This window comes from Barbus barbus, assembly GCF_936440315.1.
Source record: "Barbus barbus genome assembly, chromosome: 47".
In the NCBI taxonomy this organism is placed as follows: domain Eukaryota; kingdom Metazoa; phylum Chordata; class Actinopteri; order Cypriniformes; family Cyprinidae; genus Barbus; species Barbus barbus.
Window position 1 is genome coordinate 22,601,767 of NC_136725.1, and position 14,193 is coordinate 22,615,959.

The following is a 14,193-nucleotide window of genomic DNA, read 5'->3' on the forward strand; positions in this document are numbered from 1 at the left end:
ATTGATCGTGCATTTAAGTAAAATCATTGCACTTACTGAAGATGATTCGAACAATTTGCATTATCTAATGCGTTTAAAAATAAATTAATTAATTAATAAAAAGTTATTTATCACATACAGTCAGTTCACCCAGTATGTTTTCAAAGGAATAATAAATTACAACTTAATATGTGTATTTTCAATACATCCTAATGAATTCTCAGGTAATTAAAGTATACTGACGTCAACCAGCTCGCTCCTAGCAGCCAATCCCGTGCCCTTCTCGCCGTGCGCTTCAAACGCGTCAGCCAATCAGAGCGAACCAGCAGGAATACGCTCACGACATTGGCTCGCAACGTCAATCCGGGCTCCGTCGTAAAACCAGTTTAGTAGTCGAAAGGTACCAAGATGGCGGAGGTAAGTTGGAAAATAGGGGGAAGGCGTCATATTTTGGTCGTTAATTTCTCTTACCAGAATACATTAGTTTGGGATTTCTATATCTGATTATATGTAATAATGTCTTATCTTTGGATAAAGGCTGGTTTTGTGGAGATACGAACGGTTTTGGCCGTCATAACGAGTGTTTAAAACGTCGATGGGGCCTCTTTTAGCGTCGAGCGTTGCGATATTTGGCGTCAGATCTCACTGCGAGCGTCGAGCGCGCCGCGATGGTTAGTTAGTCGTGAGGCAGCTAGTTTATTTTATTTCGCCCTTTTTCATATTTTTACTTCTCTGTTATTCGACTAAATACTTCTGTGTGGTTTCAGAGTGATTTTTTTTCATTGCTGCAGTAACGTTACCGGATTGATGCTGTGGAGTGACGACATCAAACCATTTATTTTGTTCCTTTTTAAAAAAATTTTATTAAAACATGTATTATTTTATAATTCCTCGTGGCTGTGTTTTGTTTAAGAGACTCGGACCCTTTGAATAAATACTAAATATTGCTTTGACTTGTTAGTGACCCACACAAACTGCTTCTGTTGTATATTCTGTGTATAATTTTCAAATATAGATTAATGTTAATAAAACATACAAATTGTCAGTCACTTTTATTTTTTTATGAATGTTTGTGCATTTAAATATTTTTGTAGTCGGTGACCGTTTTGGTTGATTTAATTAATTCAATTTAATTAACGTTCATTGGACTGTCATGGGTGCGAAGCATATTATTGTTATTAATATATGTTACGATTCAAATTACTTACAAATAATTGCTATGGTAACAGTACTTTAAAATGAGCTTTACTACAGTAAAACTGTGGTGATATTATTAGCTGTCACTCTCATCAAAACAAAATGACTTGAAAACTTATTACACATTTTGAAATGCATCCCATAGTTTTGCAACCATAACAATAATTATAGCCTGTGGAATTATATACCTGTGGAAATTATGGTTAACCACTATTCTTCATTATACTGTAAATTCCCTAAACATCTCATGCATGTTTTTCCTTTTGCAATTTCAGGCTTCCTTAGGAAGTACAAGCCCAGGTAAATTTTCCTCTGAATTTATTTGATAATGTCTATTTGATAATTATATATATGTATGTTTGTATATGTATATGCATGCACATAAATTACATATGCGTGAGTATGTATGTATATATTGTATGCTTGTAATGTACATAAATATAATTGAATAATACATTAAATATATAAATTATACATAAAATTAAATAATTTTAATTTGATCTTTTCAGTTGGCTCATTGTCATCGGAAGATCACGATTTTGACCCGACGGCAGAAATGCTGGTGCACGATTTTGATGATGAGCGTACATTAGAGGAAGAGGAGATGAGGGAGGGCGAGTCAAGCGGGAGCTCGGAAATTGCTGATCTGGAGAAGGTTTGCTTAGTTTTTTTTTTTTTTGTCCAACACGCATGTCGATTTCATTTAGGGATTGTGAATATTTTTATATTGTGGCTAATAACAAATATGACCAGGCTGACATTATCAAAACACAAATTTTGTACGTTATCAGTGTATTAATATTGGTTAATATTATCCAGCACTGATGTCATTACACATATTGTGCATCTGTAGTTTTCTGAATTGTCTGCAGTGATAAACCGTTGAGTTAAATGTCTGTGTCACAGGAGGGGAGCATGCCGTTGGAAGAGCTGCTGGCGTTGTACAGATATGAAGCTGCAGACATTTCTGTCGGAGGGTCGAGTGCGTACAGTTCGTCTGTAGAGCTCTCCGATGAGCTGCCCGATATGACGTTAGATAAAGTAAGCCACTAAAGTATAGATAGTTGTAACAAGATCTTAAGATTTATTTCATTTTCATTTAATTTTTTTTGGATGACTGGCTTCTTCAAATACACACAGTCAGTCAAATTTGGAATAGTTACGATTTGTTTACAAAGTGTTTTGAAAGAAGTCTCTTCTGCTCACTAAGGCTGCATTTATTTGATCGAAAATAGAGTAAAAACAGTAGTATTGTAAAATTTTTATTACAATTTAAGGTAACTGTTTTCTATTTGAATATAAATTAAATGTAACTTTTCAGCATCATTACTCCAGTCTTCAGTGTCACATGATCCTTCAGAAATCATTCTAATATGCTGATTTGCTGCTCAAGAAACAGTTCTGATTATTATCAATGTTGAAAACAGTTGTGCTGCCTGATATTTTTGTGGAAATCATGATACATTTTAATTTTCAGGATTCTTTGAATAGAAAGTTCAAAAGAACAGCATTTATTTGAAATAGAAATCTGTAGTAACTTTATGAATGTCTTTACTGTCACTTTTGACTTATTTAATCCAACCTTGCTTAATAAAAGTATGTAATAAAAAAAAAAGTTTTGAATGGTAATGTATCACGATGTCCACAAAATATGAAGCAGCACAACTGTTTTCAACACTGATAATAATCAGAAATGTTTCTTAAGCAGCAAATCAGCATATTCTTTCAAAAACATAAAAAAATCATGATTATTCCAAACTTTTGACCTGTTGTGTTTGTACGTGTATATTTTTGCTGTTCATTGATATTGTTACATGTCATCTTTTCTCGCAACAGGAGGAAATCGCTAAAGATCTGCTCTCTGGAGACGATGAAGAAACACAATCTTCTGCCGATGACCTCACACCGTCGGTGACGTCACACGAAACCAATGATTTCTTTCCCAGGACTCTTCGCTGTAAGCACAGATGTTGTTTACCTTTGCTATCGTTTACAGTTGTGCAGTCTGTCCTCCAGTTTCCATTATGAGTCTGGTTTTTCTGTAGCTCTCAATTCTGTTGTTTGCTTTCCAGCGAATACGCTGTACGATGGAGATAAAGAATCTGAGGGTGAGGATGATGGTTTGAGTCCTGAAGACACTCGCAAGGTGAAGAAGATAATTTAGATGTTTTTTCTATAGACTAGGCTTTGTTATTGTAGTCTAGAGTCAGATATAATAGATTATTTACAGTCTTTTCAAAGTTTGAGTTTAAAAGGGGTTTTCTTATCATTTATGTGTCGGACAAAGCTCAATGAATGTATATTATATTAATTTGTGTTTTCACAGGAGATCATGGTGGGATCTGAATATCAGGCAGAAATTCCTGCTCTCACCTGTTATAATGAGCATGAAAAAGGTGAGTCTTCGATATTTAACTGAGGTGCAGATTTGAGTGAGTGTTTACATAATTCAGATGCCACCAATGTTAAATACAACATGAAATGGGGTAAACATTGTTTACATGTGCTTCTTAGTGAAATGTTCTGTGCAAAATAATGTAGGGTGAGACTTGAGTTTATTCATTGGGATTTGATATGCTGAAAAATGTCACTGAAATCATTTTTCACCATCTGCACAGTTTTTATGCAAGCAAAAAAGCTGTTTTTTGGAGATGTAGAAAAGCATTTTGATGCAGGTTTTCCTTGAATGTGGTTTTCAGTGTACGTGGAGGAAGATCAGCTGCTTTGGCAGCCAGATGTCTTACCTGACTCAAAAGTCAAAAGCTTCTTGCAGGACGCTCTGAGTGCGGATGGAAAGATGGGCGGAGATGACAAATGTTCTCTGGTCAAAGACAACGAGCAGGTGAAGATCACAGATGTGTAGTTTTACACAAAACCAACACATTTGTTAGATTTGCCTGAACACTTCGACACTCATAGTGCTGTTATTAATAACACTTAACCCTGTAAAGCCTGACATGTGAAATAATGGTCAGAATTTTTTTAATGAACAGTTTATTGAAAATATACACAATCTAAAAATATTTTTTTAAAATGAGACTAAAACTGAGCAAAAATAGGCAATTTGGTGCAGATGCTTATTTTTAAATGGCCAAAAAGAGATGAAATTTTGATGCTTGTAATGTAAAACAATGAGATCTTGGTAAATCCATGAGAACAGTACAGCAGATACTTACATAAAATGATATATCACTCTATATCTCCAATAATATGTCTTAGTAAGATGAGATTGCATTATATGTTTGGATAATTTCAATGCAATCCAAAGATTATTGAGAGATGAAGAAATAAACGTTCCTCAAAAGATGTGAGATGTTTTGGAGGCTTGGGAAGATCATTCCTCCACTGAGGAATTCTGGAAACAAACGTTCTTATTCTTGCGTTTACTTGATACAAAGTTTTGACAGCAAAAAGACACATGAAGCACGAGCTGAAGGTGGACGTTTGTACAATTACACTAAAAGAGCTTTTACTTGCCGAAAAAACTATCAATTAGATGACAGAAGGCATGTAGGAGATTGCATGCAACAGGTTTAACAGCAAAGTTTTGGTCCTGTTGATTATTTAGAGACCTTAGAAAATGTTCAGTTGGCTTTTTAGGGTTAAATAACCTGTTTGTTTTCTCCAGGCTTTATATGAGCTTTTAAAGTGTAACTACAACGTCCAGGAAGCTCTTGAATGGTATCGCAGCAACGACAAATCCTCAAAGGGTAAGTGGAAATATTGGCGTAGTTATGCTTGTTTTGTTATAGTAGGCTTGTTGAATTTAAAAAGTAAATGTTATTATTTAGACGAGATGCTCCCGTGGTCTGAAGAGGAATGTCGGAATTTTGAACACGCTCTTCTGTTGTACGAGAAGAACTTCCACCTCATCCAGAAACACAAAGTAAGATGCGATCTTTTCTCCTGAGTTTTGAATATTCTATGGAAAATAATGCAGGGTGGGTCTTTATTTTTTCCATTGGGATTTGATTGGTTTAAAAGATGTCAGGCTATAGTTTCATTGAAATGATTTTCCAGAGTGTCTTTATGCAAGTAGAAACATTGTTTTGCATTATATTGCTCCAATAACTCTTGATTATTAAGCTGCATGTAACTTTTCTTTCAAGGTCAACACACGAACGGTGGCAGAATGTGTTGCGTTTTACTACATGTGGAAGAAGTCCGAGCGATTCGACTTTTTCGTCCAGCAAAACCGATTCGGGAAGAAGAAGTTTAGCAGTTATCCTGGCGTTACGTGAGTTTCGTAATGATCTTCTGTTGAGTGGATGTTAAAATGTTCAGTGTGAATAGGGTTGGGAATTCATTTAGAAGTCAAACATTTAGATATGAAACATATTGGAGGATGTAGTTCTCTCACAATTCTGAAGAATAATAAATATTAGACAACTAAACCAAATGAATGATTCAAAGACAAATAGCTAAATTTTTAACAGCCCCTTTTCACCACCTAAAAAAAAAAGATGTGCACACAGGAATTGATAGGTGGAGTTTTACGGTAAGCATCCAATTCCTGACCTTAAGTATTCGATTCTGGAATTGGAGTTGATTTTCGATTCCCAACCCTTATCTTGATACAAAGTATTAGATGTTTTTCTTTGTGAGCCTAGCCCAGTTCTCTTGAGCTTTGATGGCTGATTTCCTCTGCAGGGATCTGATGGACCGGTTGGTGGATGAGGCCGAGGGTTTGGTGGATGGATCTGCTTCTGTGTGTTCCAGCAGCAGCGGCAGGATAGAGCCTCCAACCGAACAACAGCTCAACCTGCTCAACTCCATCACAGCCAGTGACCTCTCCGGTACGTTACTAAAGGTTTTTACGCATGCTTTTACTTCATTACTGTTTTAATTCTTTGGGAACAGACTATTAATGTTTAAGGCAATAAGCCAGTGTGTTACAGTAATGCTTAGTGTGATAATAGGGATCTTAAACTGTAGTAAAGTGACTAATGAACTGCTTGTAGTGGGGTATTGATTTTATACACATTTAACTACAGCAGCAATATAAGATGCCAGTGTTCAATAAATAAAATACAAAAACTGATGGACTCATTTATACGCCATTGGCTGAGCCAGTCTTTCCGATAAAAATTTCCTGACATCTGACTTTTCTAATCAGCATATTAGAATGATTTCTGAAGGATCATGTGACACTGAAGACTGGAGTAATGATGCTGAAAATACACATAAAATAACATTTTACAACATATCCACATAGTAAACAGTTATTTTAAATTGTATTAATTAAAATTTTGTTGCAAAAAAATGGTGAGCAGACGAGTCTAACCTTTACCTCTTCCTGCAGCGCTGACGAGCACAGTGGCATCGGTGTGTAACCCCGCAGATGTGAGCTGTCTAGACTCCTACAATTTCTCCTCGTTAGACGGGCTGCACCGCGGACCCCTGAGCCACGAAGAGCCACTCAACTATTCCAGCGACGGAGACTGCCTCAACCTGCTGGAAACCGGCTTCTACCACTCGGACCTCGGCCAAATCAACGTGTGCGGCGAGGACTGCGAGCGGCCCCCGGCCAAGCGGCTGAAGATGGGCCTGTCGGAACCCTTCATAAATGATAACAGGAGCATGGGCGTGGATTTCGAGGGCCGCACGCACCACATCACAAGTGCCAAAATGGCGGTTTCGGTCAGTGACTTCGGCGAGGCAGACAGCTACATGGGAGCGCACACACTACATCAGCACACAGCGCTACAGTCGGAGTAACACGAGCGCGCCAACGCTCACGGGACTAGCTGCAATCCAACATGTACATATTCCTGCACATATGTGCTTTATTTTATTTTCCTGATTATATACGTGTGTATATATATATATGTACAGATTGATTCTTTTTAGATCTTTTTTTTTTCTTTTTCTTTTTACTATGACATCAGTGATGTCTAATTGTACAGACCTAAATCTTGATTTCTCAAGAGTTAATACAGCCATTTATTTTCCAGTCTTGAATTTTTGGAAGTGTCATAAATGTGTCTACGTCCGAATACTGTGGAAAACTGAACTGGCATACTTGGGCCTAGGTCAAGGGGTTTTTCTAAGCCATGATTACTGGCTGTGAGCTCAGCCTCTCCTCTGTGGTTCCCATCAGTGTTTACTCGGCTCAGCCTTCGTTTCAACGGCATTTACGACCACTTCGTTTCGTGCCATTTTGAGCACAAGAACCCAGAAGTTGGCGGGCTGCAAAAACAAACCTACGAACAATTGAAAGTGGTTCTAGCAAATATATAGGCCCTAAATACAATAGAGGTATTACGACGTGTGTGATTGAATTTTTTTCTACTTCTACGCATATTTATTAGTGTTCCTCTTGCTTTAGCAGTCAGCGTTTGGCGTATTTATTGCAATGAAGACCATTGGACTGCATCATGGTCGTTTTTGTTTGCCGAAATGGTTGAGATACTGGCACATGTTTTCTTTTTTGAGTTCGTTTCGATATTTCCAGATCACTATTTATTGAAAAACCTTTTTGCAGGGATTCCTCGCCGCGGGAACAGAACCGCTCTGCAGTTTTACCCGTATGTTCCCTTCAGTGACCGATTATGCAACGTTGTAAATTATTTTTCTGTTCATCACTGCCCGACACGGCATTCCTTTGCTGCAAGCACTGACCTGACGTTTATCTATGCATTGAGAATCGCTTGCAGATGAAACGGATCATTTCGGACCTCGTTTGCTTGTTTTTCCAGCTTTTCAGAGTTTCTTTACACGCTCTCGTATGGCAATAATTTGTAAATATGTACAGATACCTGACATACCTTCCTGTTTTTTTTCTTCCTCTGCAAACAGACTTCAACTTGAAGACTTGCTTTTGAGTCTGCGTATGCCACAAGAATGCCTTCTCGACTTCCTTTACAGTTCGTTCGATGCTTTTCCTCATAGGAGATTTGCTTAAGAAGAGAGTTATTTATTTATTTATTCACTCAACTGCAAGTGGGTGTAGTGTGTTAGCGTTCTGTACACGAGTGAAATACGGCATCCTCCTCTCCGCTGGAGACGAAGGGCCACCGTTGTCTTCACAGGAAGTAACGGCGCTAGCTGAATGTACAGTATTATCGCATCTTAGGGATTTACTGAACTCGAATGTCTCTCGGTTAAGGCAGAAGCCCGGTTTGCAGTGTTGCCTTAACCCTCATTCAAAACTTGCATGTTGAGTCGACCTGGAAACGCTTGGGAGGGTCTGTTGGACGGCTCGTGCTGTGTCTGTAAAATCGTGTTTCCTCGTACCTGCGGCCAGAATCCTCCTTATTTTTATTTTTGTCTTGACATACTTGAAGGATGTGTATTGATCGATTTAAATACAATATTCTCCAATTCAGTCCTGTAGGTTGTGCAATTAATTTCTTCTGTCCCCCCCAAGAATCGAAAAGAGCTTTAGGAAATTGTGTTGGTGCAGTAATTTATGTCCAAAGTTTGTAAAAAAAAAAGTTAATGGCTTAAAATTGAAATTGTAATGTAGTAATGGTTGTCTGCTTCCAGGAGAAAAAAAAGTACGTTGAAAAACCTTCCCTTATCTTTGGAATGTTTTATGCTTTGTTTCATATTCAATCGGTTTTCATTCACTTTTATGCTTTTTTTGGAGGGGGTCAAGTTACTAGGTAAAGTTCAGTTTTTCGACAAATTTTGATGTAATAAGATTATAGTGTTAAATAGACAATCAAATGGCGATTAATATTGGAAAAGGAAATTTTATCATAATGTTTGTAAATAGACACTGTTCTTGTTTCGTTTTTTTTTTTGTATCTTATGTTGTACTTAACTGGCAAACCGTTCTGGAGATATTATAACCATGTTGATGAGTTTATCCAAATACTTGATCAAATTCAATGCCTCTGGATGTTTATTTGCAGTAATAATGCATCATAAAAGATTGCCTTCATTGATTTTTGTTGATGAAATTAGGATTTCTGTGGTATAGGGCACAGTTTAATTATCTGATCAAAAGGAACCCAAGGAGTTTGATTAAGCTTCCTCATGTTTTCATAAATGTGCGATATGCTAATTTTATGGAAAGAGGAACCGATAAGTAAACATCTCAGGAAAACTTTCATTTTCAAAGCAGATTTTCTTTTACAAAAAGACATCAGAATTTACTAAGTGTTTCACTTTGAGTTGAGACACTACGGGTAAAATATTAAAGGAATAGAAATGTCTTTCCATCACTTGCTCAGTAATGGATCCTCTGCAGTGAATGGGTGCCGTCAGAATGAGAGTCCAAACAGCTGATAAGAACATCACAATAATCCACACCACTCCAGTCCATCAACTAACATCTTGTGAAGCCAAAAGCGGTGTGTTTGTATGAAACAAATCCTTCATTAGGATGTTTAATGTTGTTTCTGGCTAAAATATGAGTCCTTTATAATGCTTCCTCTAGTGAAGAAGTCCATCAGCTGTTGTCCTCGCATTATAATTCACCCACATTTGTTTAGAGCTGTTTTGGCTTGTAAATGGTGCTGACCTGTGCAGATTTCTCCCCTGATTCAGACCAGATGACTGAGGCTTGAGGACATTTTCAACAAACACATTTTTGGGTAAACTATGCCTTTAAATCTACAAAGTGTTAAGTAACAGATACAAAACAACTGTGACCTGTGCAGGCAAAATCATTTTAGAAAGACCTTCAAAAGTATAGGACTAGGGTGAAAAATGATTGAGCTACACCTGTTTGAAGTAGACGAAGTCAGCAAAGTTTAAGTTGTCCGAACGCTCTCGGATTTCATCAAAAATATCTTAATTTGTGTTTTGAAGATGAACGAAGGTCTTAGTGGTTTGGAACGACATGAGAGTGACGTGACAGAATTTTCATTATTGGGTGAACTATCCCTTTAAGACAAATTCCTTCATGTTTCTTATGCGCTAAATGCTCAGATTAAATACAAGCAAAAGAACTATTAGGCTGGACCACCACAATTTTTGTTACGTGTTTACCCCGCTTCGCTTTAGAAAATAATTTATTTCAAGTTTTATACGTACAATACAAACTTTAAAAAAAATCAAATCTACTTAATGCACAATTGTGTAGTAGTTGGAGAAGAGCTCTTCACAATTAATATCTCTACTACGCAGCGCAAAGGTCTGAAATAGAAACAGATGAAATAAGCAGATGTCAGTAACAATGTCCTAATAATAATAATGGCATATGAAGTCTTGCCTTTGAGTATCAGCTCTGTAGTTGACATTAGGCAGGAACTGGCACGTCATATTTTTTTGTGGAGGACAAGACAAGTAATAGTCTTATGTTTTCCTTTATAACTGTGGACGGTACAAACTGTAATCCTGACCGTTAGAGCAGTTGTTGACGTGCTGTCCCACTGCGAGAGGGTTGATGGGGTCAGAGGTCAGCCAGGAGCAGTCAGTCAGAGGGAAGGGCCCGTCCGCTACACGATCTGTGTTCATCAGGCAAGACGTTTGATTTGTGTTCTGTGCTTCATAATGCTGAATGCTCTGAATGCTGCTGCTCACCGGTACATCCGCCTGATAGATGGTTCCTGTGAAAGGAGAACATCACAACAGCATTCTTACGATGAACGACAGATAAAGACAGATCAGTGCAAGTAACATTAATATTGATGACAGACATAAGTCCATTAAAAGATTAAAATACATTCAGGTATTAATAACTAAGGAAAACTACAGGACAGTAGTAATAACCTGACCTTCATTATTATGAAATTGAATAAGATGTACACATAAATTCACAGAAATTATTTTATAAAATATAAAATTGTGCATTAAGTTTTTAAAACACTAATAGTATGAAACGAATTAAATAAAAATGAATACTACTATTATTATTATGTTTAGTAATATGAATATACTATGTATTAATAATAATTAGCTATTAAAAATTTATAATTATTGTTATTATTAATGATCAAAACATGATATATGATTTAATAACAATTAACATTATTGATAATGTAATGTAATATATATTGTAATAGTAATATATCATTTAATATGAATAAATATCTATTACAAATAATTATATATTAATAATACTTAAATAATAAATAACAATTATTATTATTACTATTTAATATTAATAATAATTACAACCATTATTATCATTGTTAACATTATTAATAATTAATTATAATTAATATTATAAATAACTATTTATTATACAACTACTAAAGTCACCAATACAGTTGTAAATTAATAATATGAATCATATTAAACATAATTAGTACTTCTACTACTAATAATTGTTATTCTTAGTGGTACTAACATTAATAATAATCATTTGTAATAATATAATTTTAATAATATTAATTATTATTATCATTATTTGAAAATAAAATAGCAATTAAGTGTACATGGAGTGGTTGCTACTTAAGTAATTAATTAAGAACTGTACGTTTAAGTCGGATTTCAGTAAGTAAATCATATTAATAATTTACATCAGAGCTTCATGTGCAAACAGCTTTAACTAGTGATTCGCGAATGTGAATCTTCTGGATGATTCAATTGAATTGATTCGCTTAGCGCTTGATAAACGCTCGACTCTTAGCGTGAACACTTTACATAATCAACATGTTGTGTTCGGAAATATATAGATAAACAGTGGCATTCAACTACTTATTTCTTCACTGCAAAAATAAGGCATTCAATTTCTCGCCGGGACTTTTGTGAACGGTTCAATGAAACGAACCGACTCTCTGAAAATGAATCAGATTTCACCAAGCTATTCTACTCTACCGCCACCTAGCGTTTAGGAGACCGGTGCAGAAAGATGACAAATATTTCATCTCTCAAATGTCACATGTTCCTTTATTTGTTTAGATGTAAAAATTATATATGTGTGTGTGTGTGGTTTTTGTAAAAAATGTATACATAAGTGACATTAAACACGTTCAAATACAGATAATACAGTTTAAACATATGTACATACAACTATACAACTGTACAAATGAGGACATTGTAGAAAAATAAAGAAATAGATAAAGTGGCATAAGGCGCATGGCAGAATAGATAGAGTGCAAACCAGTTAAATAAAAACAAAACTGTGCAGATATATTTGTAGTGCAAAAATAGCTTATCAATCTGAGGACATTGTAGAAAAAAAAATAGTAAAAAAAAAAAAGTTTTAAAATATAATATTTGTTATTATGAATAATTATTTTGAAATATTCTAACTATTTTGCAACTGGAAAAAAAATCTCCTTTAAATATGCATAGTCTGAGACCAAACTGTATAAACTGTAAACATGAGACCCGTTTTCATATTAATCATTTTTATTTATTTATTTGTTTTTTTTTTATTGAATCATTTAAATTCAAAATTGTACAGTAGCCAGGGGGTGAACACACACATACACACAAAATTACAATAAAATTGAAAAAAAAAATAAAGAAAAATAAAATAAAACTACAGAAAAATATGGAAATGTTTACATATATTAATACATTTAACAGCTTTCTTATTTATCAGAGTGTAAATAGATTTTAGGTATTGCTTAACTTCTGACTTCAAAATGAGAAACAATGGTTTGTAATTGCCGTACTTACATTTATGTATACTAAACCTTGCCAGCAAAAGTAATAAATTAATCAAATAATATTCTTTATGAAATGACATGTCGTAAGCAAAAAAACCAAATAAAACATTTTCAAAACAAAGTTGAAAGCTAGGCATGATATGATCTCTAACAAATGAGCAGAAGTCTGACCAAAAATTGGCTGAGTAAGGACAACTCCAAAATAAATGAAAAAAACGTTTCTGTATGTAGACCACAAAATGTACATAGTATATCAATATCACAGTTAAATCTGTTTACAAGGAAATAGTTGCTGGGGTAATATTTATAAATGAGTTTGAAAGAGATTTCTTTTACTTTATTTGTAATTAAATATGTATGAGGTAATTTCCAGATTTTATGCCATATCAAACCATCAATACAGCTATTCCAGAAAGTTACAATAGGAGGTCTAAAGACAACATCCTTTTGAAAAAGCGCTCGAACCTGTCGATTATTGTTTTTGACAGAGGAAGAAGAAAAACAAACTTGACCAACAGCAGTGTCAACAAGATCTAAAGACTGTATAGAAGATTGGGGACATGTATTTTTACAAAGCATTTTTAATCCAGAGGGGACAGCATCCATAACAATGGCATATTCTTTAGGAGTGATAGGGATTTTAAATTTAGACAAAAATTCAGAATAAGTTAACAGAACACCTTCATGGTTGAAAAGTTGGCTCACCAAAACTATATCATTAGAAAACCAGTTTTCAAAGAACAGTGTTTTAGATTTAAATAAAATATGCTTATTATTCCATATGAAACATCTATTAGGTGAGAAATTATGTTTATAAATTAGATTCCAGGAGAGAAGCATTTGTTTGTGAAAACTGGATAACTTTAACGGTAGTTTAGAAATGTTGTAGTTACAAAGCAAAAGAAAATGAAGACCTCCAACCTGTGAAAAAATACAATGAGGAATAAAGTTCCATATACTAGTTGGTTTTTTTAAAAATTGTTTGATCCAGTTTACTTTGAAAGTATAATTAAGAGTGGTTCAAACCTCCATTTTCAGTTGTGTTCATAACCACAGATTTCTTAATATAATGGGTTTTGTTTTTCCATAAAAAATTGAAAAGCATATTATCAATAGTCTTGCAAATATTATTGCTGACTGCTAGAGAAAGAGCTGAATATGTGAGCCTTGAGATGCCCTCTGCTTTTGTAATCAATACCCTCCCCCTCAAAGATAAGTCTCTTAGTAACCACTGATTAAACCTTTTCTTCGTCTTATCAATAACAGGGGAGAAATTTAGCTCACATCTTCTCTCTTCATCCTTTACAATCTTTATACCTAAATATGTGACTTCATTTTTTATAGGAATACCACAAATGGATTGTCCTATGTAAAATGTTGCTATAATAATCGATCACAGTGACTTGCATCTGCTCGCATTCTGATTGGAGGATACTATTGCGTACGGAGGAGAAGGCGTGCCCTCTGCGAAATACAAAAATGTGATTGGACCGCCTTTAGTCCC

At 35.1% G+C, this 14,193-nt stretch overlaps 1 protein-coding gene across 1 annotated transcript; it reads left to right on the plus strand.

Annotated features, from left to right (window-relative positions):
* The first annotated feature begins 351 nt into the window (after positions 1-351).
* LOC306865914 (mesoderm induction early response protein 3-like) lies at positions 352-9,225 on the plus strand. Its single transcript, XM_079410765.1, has 13 exons — positions 352-396; positions 1,452-1,476; positions 1,686-1,831; positions 2,083-2,217; positions 3,013-3,133; positions 3,249-3,322; positions 3,503-3,572; positions 3,876-4,018; positions 4,805-4,886; positions 4,968-5,062; positions 5,286-5,413; positions 5,827-5,972; positions 6,479-9,225. Exons 1-13 carry the CDS (start codon positions 388-390, stop codon positions 6,892-6,894), a joined length of 1,590 nt encoding a protein of 529 aa, XP_079266891.1. The 5' UTR covers positions 352-387; the 3' UTR covers positions 6,895-9,225.
* Positions 9,226-14,193: the final 4,968 nt, after the last annotated feature.